This window comes from Genypterus blacodes, unplaced genomic scaffold (genome assembly GCF_046128005.1).
Source record: "Genypterus blacodes isolate CSIRO-AG114 ecotype Tasmania unplaced genomic scaffold, CSIRO-AGI_Gbla_v1 ptg000152l_1, whole genome shotgun sequence".
Lineage (NCBI taxonomy): Eukaryota > Metazoa > Chordata > Actinopteri > Ophidiiformes > Ophidiidae > Genypterus > Genypterus blacodes.
The window spans coordinates 387,501-400,548 of NW_027466954.1; the positions used below are offsets into that span (position 1 = coordinate 387,501).

A 13,048-nucleotide genomic window follows, 5' to 3' on the forward strand; every position below is an offset into this window, starting at 1 on the left:
TTGTGTGTGTGTGTGTGTGTGTGTGTGTGTGTGTGTGTGTCATTGTTGGGGAGCCTAGTTTGAAACAGTACATTTTCAAGCTACAATCTACTCAGACTTAAAGTAGTTCAGCTGTAGCCAAACCAACTGAGACTATTTCCTTCAAGGCTTCTTCAAGTTGTGTAGCTTTTCGGAAAAAAAGTTAGATAAAATAGCTGAGCTACTGCCAAGCTACCGAAAAGAAAGTGGTTGAGTTCTTATTTTCGATGCACGATTCAGTGAGACCTTTATTTTGAAAGTCACGCTAGGAAGTCCAGCTGGTACACTTCCAGGTAAACTTTACCCCAGTGGAATTTTTCATTCATCCATGTGAGTGCAGCAGCTGTAGGAAGCAGTGAGTTTCGGTGAGTGAAATAAATAAATAAATTACCTAATCAACTCTTTATTATCCACTTGATATTTACAACTGATCAATATGTTGTTGTTTATGTTAATAATTGAATATGTTATGGTTAATTGATCAGTTCCAGTTAAAAACCACCGCGTCTAAACTATTCTCATGATGCTTTTCTGTTCAAACCTAAAATTTTGTTAACATGCATAATATTCCTATAATGTTAGATTAGAGACTTTTAATATATGAATGAATGTTTTAGGTGTCATTAGCTAACTTTAATGTCTATTCTATCTGTATATTGTAGATGTATCCTTCTAAAGTGTATCGTAGGTTTGTTTAGTATTTCGTTGTCAGGAATGATTCACAAAGTATTACTGATTTTCTTTATGTGACGTATGGTATCTATATCTGATAATCCTCGAGGGACTTCTAATATGATTCTATTTGTCTGTGGTGGGGTTTCCTGTGGTTATTTGTAGTTTTAGTTCCTCCAAGTCTTTATTTTAAACAAGTTTGTCTGTGTCGCTTTTGAGATTCATGTTTTTAACAACACTGATGGCACTGATAAAGGGGTGAAGTAACCACTGAAGCTCCTTTTAAATGAAAAGAAAACAAGGGCATTTCCTTAAAAACATTGCTTTCCCTTTCACCTCATGTAGGCACAGACACACACACACACACACACACACACACACACACACACACTTACCCCATAGGGGCCCCTCCATTATAGCAGGTACCCCTTTCTTTTTCTACCCCCTTGTCCGAGTTCAAACCCTAATGCCTATCAGATACCACACACACATGCACACACAGATTGAGAGAAAGAAAGCTCCTCACATTCCTGGGGCCCACAGAGAGGAAGGCAGAGGTCTGAAAGGTCAAGACAGACACTTTTTTTTTTGAGGAGGAGGAAAGTAACAGTTCTTCAAGCGCCGCACACCAGAGAGACACATCTGAGATACTTGGAGAATATTATTTTATAGATACATGTCTTTCTTTCTTTCTTTCTTTCTTTCTTTCCTCCCTTTATTGCTCTTTGTACTTCACACACACATACACACGGTCACCATGGTTGCACTAAAGCACATTCCTCTCCCAGGTTCCTGCTGCGATGGATGGGTACAAATAAAAAGATATACCTCCTCCTCCTCCTCTTCCTCCTCCTCTTACTCCACTCCTCCTTCTCCTCTTCTCTCTCTAAAGCCCACAGCTTAGCCTGACACATCACACACTGATACTTTGTGTGTGTGTGTGTGTGTGTGTGTGTGTGTGTGTGTGTGTGTGTGTGTGTGTGTGTGTGTGTGTGTGTGTGGTTTCTAGGGCGATATGTTCAGGCTCAGTAGGAAAAATGTGCTCTGGATTTACCTCCATCTGTGTCTCTTTTCAACACTAACTATCACAGAGGAATGAGGGGAAGGCGTTGCCCCTGGCGACCCGGGTCCAGCCCGGTTCCCGCTGGGTTTTCGCCACTCTGGTGGCCATGGCCTGCATCGGCAGCATCCTGGTGGCGACCATGACCATCGCCTGCCTGCGTCACCACGCCCATCGGCTGGCAGCGAAGAAGCTCGGCCTGGGGCCCGAGGCAGGAACCTTCACCCACCAGGAGTACCAGGACCTGTGCCGCCAGCACATGGCCTCAAAAGGAGCGTTCGGACGCCTGGAAGCCGCGGCGCTGGGAGCTGTTGGGGGGTCGGGTGGAGGAGGAGGGGGAGCGGGACTTGGTGGAGCAGGAGGAGGTGCAGATTCCAGGGTCAGCAGCGTGTCCTCCCAGTTCAGCGACGGGGCTCAGGCCAGCCCCAGCTCCCACAGCAGCACCCCCTCCTGGTGTGAGGAGCCGGCCCAGGCCAACATGGACATCTCCACCGGCCACATGATACTGGTCAGTAGCTCCAAGTCCAAGTCTGTCACACTGAACACACTGCTCAGGTTGACTGCTAAGTTCTGAACAAAACATTGAAACATAGACTAAAGATTTTACTAGACTATACTACACTATAACCACCCGCCCTGCCCCCAGGCCTACATGGAGGACCACCTGAGGAACAAGGACCGTCTGATGAAGGAGTGGGAGGCTCTGTGCTCCTACCAGGCCGAGCCCAGCATCGTCTCTGTGGCCCAGAGCGACACTAACGGCAAGAAGAATCGCTTCCCCGACTCGGTGCCCTGTGAGTTCCTCCAGTCCTACAGAAGTACACAGTACCAGTCACAGTAACTCAGGGGTCTGACTGAAAAATGTTCAAGTGTTAAATGAACACTTAAAACAATGTGATGTGTGTGTGTGACTCTCTACAGACGATCACTCCAGGGTGAAACTGAAAGCCGAGATTAACCCTTCACGCACCGACTACATCAACGCCAGCACCATAGTGAGTCCACATCCTCCATGTTTATAACCTACAACACTCATTTGAGGGATCCCTGATAGAGTCTCATGTGTGGGGGGTAATTTAGTCCCTCGCTGGTCCTTGAAGAGGGTTTTGGAGGTCAGATCTGTTTGCTTTCTTTCCTAAGCTTTCTAATCAAGCAGAAGAATGCTGCTGGTGAATGAACCTGTCACCATCACAGCTGGTTTCCATGGCTGCTGGCTGTTTGTGCTTAACCTGAGCTGACCCCTGACCTTTGCCTCCATATGACCTCTCACCTCTTTGCCTTTAGATTGAGCACGACCCCCGGATGCCTGCCTACATTGCCACCCAAGGACCCCTGTCACACACCATCTCTGACTTCTGGCAGGTCAGTGAACTGTGACATAAAGTTCATCATCAGGGAGTGTTTGGGCTGAGGAACCAGAATCAGACCGGGAATTCTTCTTCTTCTTCTGCTTGTTGTTTATGTTGTTTATGTTGCTGTTGTTGTGCTGTAGATGGTTTGGGAGAACGGCTGCACTGTGATCGTGATGATGACGGCTCTGGTGGAGGACGGAGAGAAACAATGTGACCGCTACTGGCCTGATGAAGGCTCCTCGCTCTACCATATCTATGAGGTGAGTTAGGTGTGTGTGTGTGTGTGTGTGTGTGTGTGTGTGTGTGTGTGTGTGTGTGTGTGTGTGTGTGTGTGTGTGTGTGTGTGTGTGTGTGTTTTAAATTAATTTACTAACCAAAAAATAGCAGGGAAGCATTTGGTCTTAGCAGCTTTGTGCTCTGGCCAGATTCCAAATTCAAGTGTGTGCGTGTGTGTGTGTGTGTGTGTGTGTGTGTGTGTGTGTGTGTAGGTGAACCTGGTGTCAGAACACATCTGGTGTAATGACTTCCTGGTGCGAAGCTTTTACCTGAAGAACGTTCAGACGCAGGAGACCAGAACTCTGACCCAGTTCCACTTCCTGAGCTGGCCGGCCCAGGGCATCCCGACCTCCACAAGGCCCCTGCTGGACTTCCGCAGGTACTGCGTCTATCAATAAACTAACTTTAAATCATTCATTCATTCAAATGTTTTATTTCATTTGGCTGTTTATCTCAATCAGAGAGAAGAAATTGGAAAATAGAGAAAATAAATAGAGACGTTATAGTATAGTCCAGGAAAAATTAAAAATATGGAAATAAATGGTACTAAAAACCCGAGAAACTTGAAACTGCCCAATAAGTGTCTCTGCATGTGTGCCACTTCCGTCCTACTAACTCCTCCTTCTCATCATTCTCTCCTCCCCTTCCTCCTCCCCTCCTTCGCCCCTCCTCCCCCCTGTGCGATGGAGGTCAGCGGTGGTTTAATATTTCCACACGTCTGTCTGTGTCATTCTTGTGGTTTGCAGCTAGTGGTCTGGGTCCAGTTGCATAGTCACAAAAATGATCATGGACTGATGTGGCTGCAGCAGGAGGTCCATCGCCCAAAAATAACTTTCCCCCCCCCCCCCCCCCCCTCCCCCTCCCCCCACACACACGCACACACGCTTAATGTATTCACATGAAGCATATATGCAGCAATCAAAACCTGATTGTACACACACAATACTACTACCCAAAATTGTGGGTCCAAAAATCCATAACTTATTTCTATTATTTTCTCAAACCTCTCTCTCTCTCTCTCTCTGTCTGTCTGTCTGTCTGTCTGTCTGTCTCTCTCTCTCTCTCTCTCTCTCTCTCTCTCTCTCTCTCTCTCTCTCTCTCTCTCTCTCTCTCTCACTCTCTCAGGAAGGTGAATAAGTGTTATCGTGGTCGATCGTGTCCCATCATTGTGCACTGCAGGTAAACCTCTGGCTGGTGGCATACTGTACATGCCATACCACACACGTGTCTGCATTATAAATGATAACTGTATATCAAAAATGATGTAGAAAATTATGAGTAAGATGATATTTTGCATATTTTAATACAAGGATATTATATTATTTCCAATTATGTGTTGTTTCCATAGTGATGGTACAGGCCGAACTGGGACTTACATTCTGATCGACATGGTTCTGAATCGCATGGCTAAAGGTAATGCTTCAGATTTAAGTGTGTTTGTGTTTGTGTTTGCACTGAACACTGAATGGTGTGTGCGTGTGTCTTGGTGTTGCAGGTGTGAAGGAGATCGACATCGCTGCTACACTGGAGCACGTTCGTGACCAGAGGCCCGGGATGGTTTGTACTAAGGTTTGTTAATAAAAAATAAAATTTTAAAAACGACACTCAAACATGGACAAATACTATGAATACGTGTTTAAAATAGTTATAGTCAATTATTTATTAGAAAACATCTTGAATTTTTTTTTTTTATCTGTGAGGGACAAAAATTTTAAAAAGGTTAAAATGTATTTTAAAAGTTGATGGATCCATTTTGAGTCTTCACCCTCACTGTGCAAAGACGGGAAAGAGAGCAGAAGCACATCAGTCATGTTTGATAGTTCAAAGATGGAATGAAAGTGCATCAAAATGGTGAAATGGTCGTCTTTCTTCTTGTCAAAAGGATCAGTTTGAGTTTGCGCTGACCGCCGTCGCTGAGGAGGTGAACGCCATACTCAAGGCTCTGCCGCAGTGACACCCCCAGTCTGACCTCTCCTTTTCTCTCCATGATGATGATGATGACGACGATGACGATGAAGAATGGCCTTGTGCTTCTCTCCCTGCTGGACTGTCTTACCTGACAGTTATGAAATTAAAAAAAAAATTAAAAAAGACTAGGCAGGATACACATATATCTGATTTTTACATTTTTTCAGTGATGCTCTTTCCTAAGAGACTTTCAGAAAGATTTGAGCAGCAGTCAGCCGAGCGTTGCAAGGAAACGAGCGGCAAAGCTGAATTGTGGGTAATCTCTCAAAAGTGAACTCATTGCTTTCCTCAGTTTGGACTGAAACCTGCAGAAAACACACACACACAGTCCAACATCCTTATCTCTGTGCCATTCACGTCAATTTAACTCACTCGATATCTTGTTGTTTACCTCTCGCAATCAGAAAAATACATAAAAAAAAAGGAAGGAATCTATTTTGTAACTGTGAATAAATCTTTTCGTGTTTAAGTGCTGCAATCACTCTGCCGGACCTCTGTGACTTCCTGTGCGTTCATACACTTCTTCATTTCTCATGTTAACTTGTAGCGAGTTCTCTTACAGGAGTGACTGAGTGAACACTGACCTCCAGCGGACAGAATGAATAACTGCACCTCTCTGGATGTAACAGGTTCAAACATAAAAAACTATTAATGAGCTTGATGTTAGTGATGTTTACACTCATAGGTGTGAACACTTAGCTGTATAAATGACGTAATAAATGAGCAGGTGCTGATCCTGCTGAGGCCCAGAGAGCGACAGTAGCTTTCTGCACTGCCAAAGGTCGCAAGTTCAGATCCCTCAAAATTATTGTCTGTTGGATTTGAACCAACGACATCAAATTCTGTGAAATGAGACATGCAAAAATAAGAACACGCATGACTGCAAGAAGGCGACTCGTTTGAATGTTAATGAGTTACCAGGTGAAACATGAGCTGTGTGTGTGTGTGTGTGTGTGTGTGTGTGTGTGTGTGTGTGTCTCCTGTTATCCGACACTCGCAACAAAGAAAACCAACGGACACATCAACCGTAAGGAAACCTTTCTGTTTATTGGACCAGAACACAAGTAATGTGATATGTCACTTAACGTCTCGGTATCAAGCAGATGCGTGCAGACGATTCTCATTATTTTTTTGTGGAAAATTCTGCAAAGGAATCACTGGTATTTGTCTGTTGGCAGGAAACCTGAAAAAGTTACTAATGGATTATGTAGGACAAACTATTATCAAACAAAGGTGAGAACACATCAGCACCTAACTGATCTACCTTCTGACAACCATAACTACCAAAACTATGCCAGGTCGCCTTCATTCATAGAGCTAAGAGTAAGAAGAGTCGACTTAAATCTTAATATTCCTCGCCTTCTTCCTCTCCTTCGTCCCCGATGCTGTCAGTGCCCACCTCCTCGTAATCCTTCTCCAGGGCAGCCATGTCCTCTCTGGCCTCAGAGAACTCGCCCTCCTCCATTCCCTCTCCCACATACCAGTGGACGAAGGCCCTCTTGGCGTACATCAGGTCGAACTTGTGGTCGAGTCGCGCCCAGGCCTCCGCGATGGCCGTGGTGTTGCTCAGCATGCACACGGCCCTCTGCACCTTGGCCAGGTCTCCTCCTGGAACCACAGTGGGTGGCTGGTAGTTGATGCCCACCTTGAAGCCTGTGGGACACCAGTCCACAAACTGGATGGTGCGCTTGGTTTTGATGGTGGCGATGGCAGAGTTGACGTCTTTTGGCACCACGTCTCCACGGAATAACAGGCAGCAGGCCATGTATTTGCCGTGACGAGGATCGCATTTCACCATCTGATTGGCCGGCTCGAAGCAAGCGTTGGTGATCTCAGCCACAGACAGCTGCTCGTGATAGGCCTTCTCTGCTGAGATAACGGGGGCGTAGGTGGCCAGAGGGAAGTGGATGCGTGGGTAAGGCACCAGGTTGGTCTGGAATTCTGTCAGGTCCACGTTCAGGGCGCCATCGAAGCGCAGGGAGGCGGTGATGGAGGAGACAATTTGTCCAATCAGCCTGTTGAGGTTGGTGTAGGTTGGACGCTCAATGTCCAGGTTCCTGCGGCAGATGTCATAGATGGCCTCGTTGTCCACCATGAAGGCACAGTCGGAGTGCTCCAGGGTGGTGTGGGTGGTCAGAATGGAGTTGTATGGCTCCACCACGGCCGTGGACACCTGAGGAGCTGGATAGATCGCAAACTCCAGCTTAGACTTCTTGCCGTAGTCGACAGAGAGACGCTCCATGAGCAGAGAGGTGAAGCCAGAGCCGGTTCCTCCTCCAAAGGAGTGGAAGATGAGGAAACCCTGGAGACCAGTGCACTGGTCCGCCTGGGGAAGAAAAGCAATGATGAAGAAACATTGAAGAGGAGATCAGTGAGAATCAAGACAATGAATGCAAAGGGAATCTGTGGATTTGAACCTCACAAAGTCCACAATTTCACAATCTCACCAGTTTACGAATTCTGTCCAGAACCAGGTCGATGATCTCCTTGCCGATGGTGTAGTGACCACGAGCGTAGTTGTTGGCTGCATCTTCCTTCCCGGTGATCAGCTGCTCTGGGTGGAACAGCTGGCGGTAGGTTCCTGTCCGCACCTCATCTGTTGATCATCAAACATTAATGATTCTGTAGCATCTCTTCAGCATTCACACTAACTCCAGCTTCTAGAGCATTTCACAATAATGATTCATCCCTCGGTCGGTCAGTCATTAACCTCACCAATGACTGTTGGCTCCAGGTCCACGAACACGGCCCTGGGGACATGTTTGCCTGCTCCGGTCTCACTGAAGAAGGTGTTGAAGGAGTCGTCTCCCCCGCCAATGGTTTTGTCGCTCGGCATCTGCCCGTCCGGCTGGATGCCGTGCTCCAGGCAGTACAGCTCCCAGCAGGCGTTGCCTATTTGGGCTCCGGCTTGGCCGACGTGGATGGAGATACACTCACGCTACAGACAGGAAAGGACGCCATTACGTAACCAAACCACAAGAGCAAACAAATCCAAAGAAATCGGTGCCTTTGTTGTCCAAGTGTAGAAAAGTCAACAGAAATGGAAATAGCTATTCAACTTTTTATATATTTCAATGTTTCTTTATATTTTAAAACTTACTCACCATGTTTCAGTGTTGAATTGGTCAGTGGTTCACCTGCGCTGCTTGTCAGTAGAACTTGTGTCCGTTTCGTGCCTGAAGCTGCTTTATATTTCAGCGTCTCTAGGCAACAGCGTTACCACAACACGGCGGGCAGCGCAGACCGCGCGAGCAAAGACGGAAGTGGCAGGAAGAACCGTCCCGGAAGTGAAGGAAACCTGCGAATGCTTGCGGTTTGTACTCGTTTTTGGGGTTGTTTGTTGGTTTACTGTTAGAGTTTGTTGTTGGGTTGTGTAGCCTGAACTCACAGCTACACAGCCACATTTGTACAAAACGGAGAAAAAGGAGACAACCTTTCAGTGTCACGTGTTAAAGATGAGCCAGTCACAGGCTTGACATCGGATTGCGGGTGGGAAAGAAAGTAACGCAGCGTGTTGTGTTGTGGTAACCGGAGAATCTTCTTCGGATGAAAGAGGAGGAGGAAGAGTGAACACACACACACACACACACACACCTGAGGAACAATGCTGCCGTTACACAGGTGGGTAACCAATGGCAACGAGTGAAACACGACCCATGAGCCTCTCCTTAGCTCGCGTCGTTTACATTGAAGCCATGGCAACGTAAGGTGAAAGTAGTGCACAAGTCTTTTGTTTAGGTTAAAAGTTATAACGCCACAGTGGATAAATGTGGGGGGAAAAAGTTCAAAGACGTTTAGTTAGAAATGTTCTTATTTTACTGCTTTCAGATTTTAAAGGAGAGACAAACTGTACTAAGGTACACGTTTTCTAATCACTAAAACAAGTGCTAGCAGTAAAATGATCAAAGTATTCAAAGTGAAATAACTTGTTGTAAAGTTAAGTAAAACAAACTAAACTTAAATACTCTGATACTTTGACTTTAACATCTTGTTTGTGTCATTAAAGTGAACCATTGTGGAGATAAGAATCTTATTTGACTAATGCTGAATGAATGCTGCGTCTTCAAGCTGTGCAGCATTGTGTCAAAGAAAACTCAGCCAAGGCATGAAGATACACAAGAAAACCTTTAATTGATGTATATTAAATACAAAAATACAACGCTTCAAGTGCGAGTAACATCATTACATCTGTGTGTTTAACATTGTTCACCCCAGCAGAGCCCCAGAAAACTCCTCCCACTACAGACTTGGATGAACGTGGATAATTCGATCCTGACATTCAGATAAACGTCACGGTGGATCCTAAATGAATCAAGCGTGCAAAAGAAAAGAAAACATCGCCAGGGTGAGATGCTTTAAGTTTTTTTTCCGTTGACCTAAACTGCCAATGAAATGATGTTGGAGGGTTTGGACACGCCCACAAAGCGAGTCACTGCAAAGACAGCTGATTTGAAATGTTGGACTCACAAATCCAGCACTGGTTGGACTGGTAGATATCACAGTAATTCTGTCTATTCCATTGGTATACCCCTCGGTCAGTCAGCTCCTCTAGCTTTGGAATAGTTTCAACAACTTGAAAACTTCAGTCGTCTTTGCATAGCATTGAAATTGAAGCAATCAAATGAGTGTATGAGCTCGTCAGGGAAGCAAAAAGACATAAACCCTTACCCTATACAAACACACACACGCACACACAAATAGTGCAAACAATCATGAAAAACAACACAGAATGACATCATCTCAGAGACACATCATCCAATTTTTCTTGAAACATCTGTCAGTCTCCACAAGATGAAGATATAAATTAAGGGCCATACTAATTTTTTCCCAATAACTGTAAATCCAGCACACTTTCTAGAGCTGCAGAGCATTTTCCATTTTCACGTTTTTTTTTTTTTTTTTTATCTTCCTCACTGCATTACATCCTGTTGTATCTAGCTCAGAACTTATCAATCAACCCCGGTACTGGGCCCATGAAAGTGTCTCCTTCCTCCACATTTGCCTTTGTCAGTGTCCACAGCTGCGGTTTCCGATCTCCTCCTTGTAGCGGTTCGTTAGCGTGTTGGCCTTGCGTGTCAGTTTGGATAACACGGTGTTGAGTCCGCTCAGGTGGAAGTGGAACTGTTTCTCCAAATCGGAATCGTCCGCCTCACATCGTGACACGCCCACTGCCGGCGCGCCCGCCTTCTCCGCTGGCCCCTCGTCGCCCTGCAGGACGCCCCACTCGATGTCGTTTCGGATGGACTTCAGCAGCACGTAGGAGCTGTACATGTCGGCGTCCTGTTGGAAGTAGGTGGGGCTGTCGGTGCCGTTGGTGTTCTCGGGCGTCTCCGCCACCTTCAGCTCCTCATTCTCCTCCAGCGGGACGTCCCGCAGCAGACTGGGCACCATCACCGTCTGGTCCATGTTGTTAACGGCGCCGATGAAGCGGTTCATGGCGTTGAATAGTGAGTTCTTCTGGTTGTAGGAGTCTGTGATCTGCATCATGGTGACCGATGAGATGAAGTTTGATCACCGAGTGGACGGGAGCGAGTTTCCTCTCAGCCAGGAGTGACGGTCAAATCCAAACTTAGCCTGCTAAAGCTCTTTAGAGGATTATAAGGAGGCCTCACCTAGATCCCGGTTCAGGTTTTAGCCAGCTCCTGATCGCCCACAGCTCAGTCCAGTTATTCAGGTCCACTCATCAGTCCCACGTGCACCAGTGAACCAGATCTGGGTAAACGTTTATACTCGGAGGGAAATAATCGACAACCTGAGGCACAAACAGAAAGAGACAAACAGTGAACTCAGATACTGCAAACTGACAAAGTGTACAAGCTAATGAATGACGTCATAAGGAGGACAGTTTTCAATATAACAAAGAGTTAAATGCAACAACCCAAACTGCAGCTTCCAGAATGATCACATAGTTTTGACCAACACTTATGACTACAATGACCTTCAGAAAAGAACAGTGTGTGTGTGGCTGTTGGATTGGATTACGTGTTTGCACAGTTCAAAGTGTTGAGGTGTGTTTGGTGTCTCCAGCCTGTATTGTTGGATCTGATAGTTGTGTGAAGCGGTTACTTTTGTCTGCCTGTGCAACCGTTGGAGATTGGATTTCAGGACAACAGGACAATAGAGTTATTAAGGTCAACCAGAGTCACATTATTATTATTATTATTGTTACATATCACATCTGTGTCCTCACTCTGAGCGTCTGCTGCCCTCAGACTAGGATGAACATTTAATATAACAGAAATCAGGGTTTATTAAAGCTGCAATATAGATATTACACTTTTCCTAATCCTTTTATTATAAAACGAGCGGCTAAACAACTTATAGTAAAGATCTGACGTCATACATAGCTGCTCCAAACCAACTGATGACAGCAAATTCTGCAACGTCACTAAAGACGAATAACACTCAGAACTCAGAAACTACGAGTGTCCAGTCTGTTTGCGGCTTAAACGGAGATGAATAATCAATTATCAATAATAAACCTGGGCTCGAAAAAGCAGGAAGTCAAGTCTCCATCTGCCAATTTCCGCTAGCATCAACAGGCTAGTAATACAGCCAGCAAACCGTTTAATGACGTTTATTTTTATTGCTGACGTTATTTATACAAACACTTAGTCTAAAATAAAAAATAAGAGTTAATAAAAAGGTATTTGAATTCGGTTTCGTTGGTGCTAAAACACCGAACAAGCAAAAATAACCGCCGCCAGAGATGAAGCTTCGTCTGGCGCCGGCCGGCGTCCATTCTCGGACACGGGGCCTAAGACAGCGGAGCGTCCGATAATGGACTTCTGTCTACGATGCTAACGATGCTACATCCGCAGCGGGGGCGAATTCCGCGACGGGGCAGATTTTTGGGGCGTCGTTAGCGGCGCCGGAGCCGAAGCTTTTGAACCGTCACGGCGGGCGGAGAGCTCACCGTGTGTCCGCTGTGCTCCCGCGGTGTTTGTTTGTCGCCGGTGCGATTGACGGTTTGCGGGTTTGTTTGACAGCGGAGCTATCTTGCCGGAGGAGGGCGGGGCGAGGATTGGCCGAACCTCCGGCCTCAGCCAATCACAGAGAGGCGAGGCCGTGGTTGCGTCAACTCCTTGTCACCAAACAGCGAGAAATAGAAGAATAAAAGAAAAATTGTTGACGCCATTGTTGACGATTTTCAATTTCCTGTTTTATTTTCATCTTGTTAAACTTGCAGAAACAAAACACGTTTTACATCAATAACGCACAACTTTATTCACATTTTAAAAGAATTACATCCTCTCATTTTATTAAGTTAAGTCAAATCCACATGAACACCAACAACTGAAACTCTTGTGAAAGCAGCGTTTGTTTCTCAGTGTATTCAGTGGTGGAAATCCTGCAGTCACATTTTTACTCGTGGAAAAGTGAGCAAGTACTAGCAGTGAAATATGCTCAAGTAATCAAAGTAAAAGTACTCCTGGTGTTTAGTTTGACTGTAAAGTAAAAAGTATTTTTCTTCAGGACAGAAGTAAGAGGGGAAGAAAGGAGTGAAAGATGTGTGTGTGTGTGCGTGTGTGTGTGCGCGCGCGCGCGCGTGTCTGTGTGTTTCCCCCGAGTTCTGTGGTGAAAAACGTCCTCATCTCTTTTCTGTAAAAGAGGGAGAGAACAAACAGGTTAAATGGAGACATTAGGTAAAGATGAAGCACCGATAGAGTTGCACGTGTGTGTGTGAGAGATAGTGTGAGTG

General features: G+C 45.7%; 3 protein-coding genes across 3 annotated transcripts in view; 1 reads left to right on the forward strand and 2 right to left on the reverse strand.

Annotated features, from left to right (window-relative positions):
• Positions 1-5,731, forward strand: part of ptprnb (protein tyrosine phosphatase receptor type Nb) — a 9,044-nt gene extending 3,313 nt beyond the window's left edge. The window contains exons 12-21 of the mRNA XM_076165896.1: positions 1,782-2,258; positions 2,397-2,544; positions 2,672-2,745; positions 3,035-3,112; positions 3,243-3,362; positions 3,591-3,757; positions 4,504-4,557; positions 4,727-4,791; positions 4,874-4,947; positions 5,261-5,731. Of these exons, the coding sequence (XP_076022011.1) occupies positions 1,782-2,258; positions 2,397-2,544; positions 2,672-2,745; positions 3,035-3,112; positions 3,243-3,362; positions 3,591-3,757; positions 4,504-4,557; positions 4,727-4,791; positions 4,874-4,947; positions 5,261-5,332 (1,329 nt within the window). The 3' untranslated portion in view covers positions 5,333-5,731. The remainder of the gene's footprint in view (positions 1-1,781; positions 2,259-2,396; positions 2,545-2,671; positions 2,746-3,034; positions 3,113-3,242; positions 3,363-3,590; positions 3,758-4,503; positions 4,558-4,726; positions 4,792-4,873; positions 4,948-5,260) is intronic.
• Positions 5,732-6,424: 693 nt separating this feature from the next.
• LOC143012652 (tubulin alpha-1A chain-like) lies at positions 6,425-8,742 on the reverse strand. The gene is made up of 4 exons (XM_076165897.1): positions 8,451-8,742; positions 8,062-8,284; positions 7,794-7,942; positions 6,425-7,672 (listed from the first exon to the last, which is right to left on the reverse strand). Exons 1-4 carry the CDS (start codon positions 8,451-8,453, stop codon positions 6,692-6,694), a joined length of 1,356 nt encoding a protein of 451 aa, XP_076022012.1. The 5' UTR covers positions 8,454-8,742; the 3' UTR covers positions 6,425-6,691.
• A 710-nt stretch (positions 8,743-9,452) lies between these two features.
• On the reverse strand, positions 9,453-13,039 carry LOC143012654 (mid1-interacting protein 1-B-like). The gene is made up of 2 exons (XM_076165902.1): positions 12,263-13,039; positions 9,453-11,098 (listed from the first exon to the last, which is right to left on the reverse strand). Exon 2 carries the CDS (start codon positions 10,831-10,833, stop codon positions 10,354-10,356), a length of 480 nt encoding a protein of 159 aa, XP_076022017.1. The 5' UTR covers positions 10,834-11,098; positions 12,263-13,039; the 3' UTR covers positions 9,453-10,353.
• Between the last annotated feature and the right edge of the window lie 9 nt (positions 13,040-13,048).

Bases quoted from the DNA above. Each gene is read 5' to 3' on its own strand.
- LOC143012652 (XM_076165897.1), bottom strand. The intron at 7,943-8,061 runs GTGAGGTTAATG...GATGATCAACAG, and splicing joins CCTGGAGCCAACAGTCATTG to ATGAGGTGCGGACAGGAACC. The intron at 7,673-7,793 runs GTGAGATTGTGA...TTTCTTCCCCAG, and splicing joins TGGACAGAATTCGTAAACTG to GCGGACCAGTGCACTGGTCT.
- LOC143012654 (XM_076165902.1), bottom strand. From the start codon at position 10,833: ATGATGCAGATCACAGACTCCTACAACCAGAAGAACTCACTATTCAAC.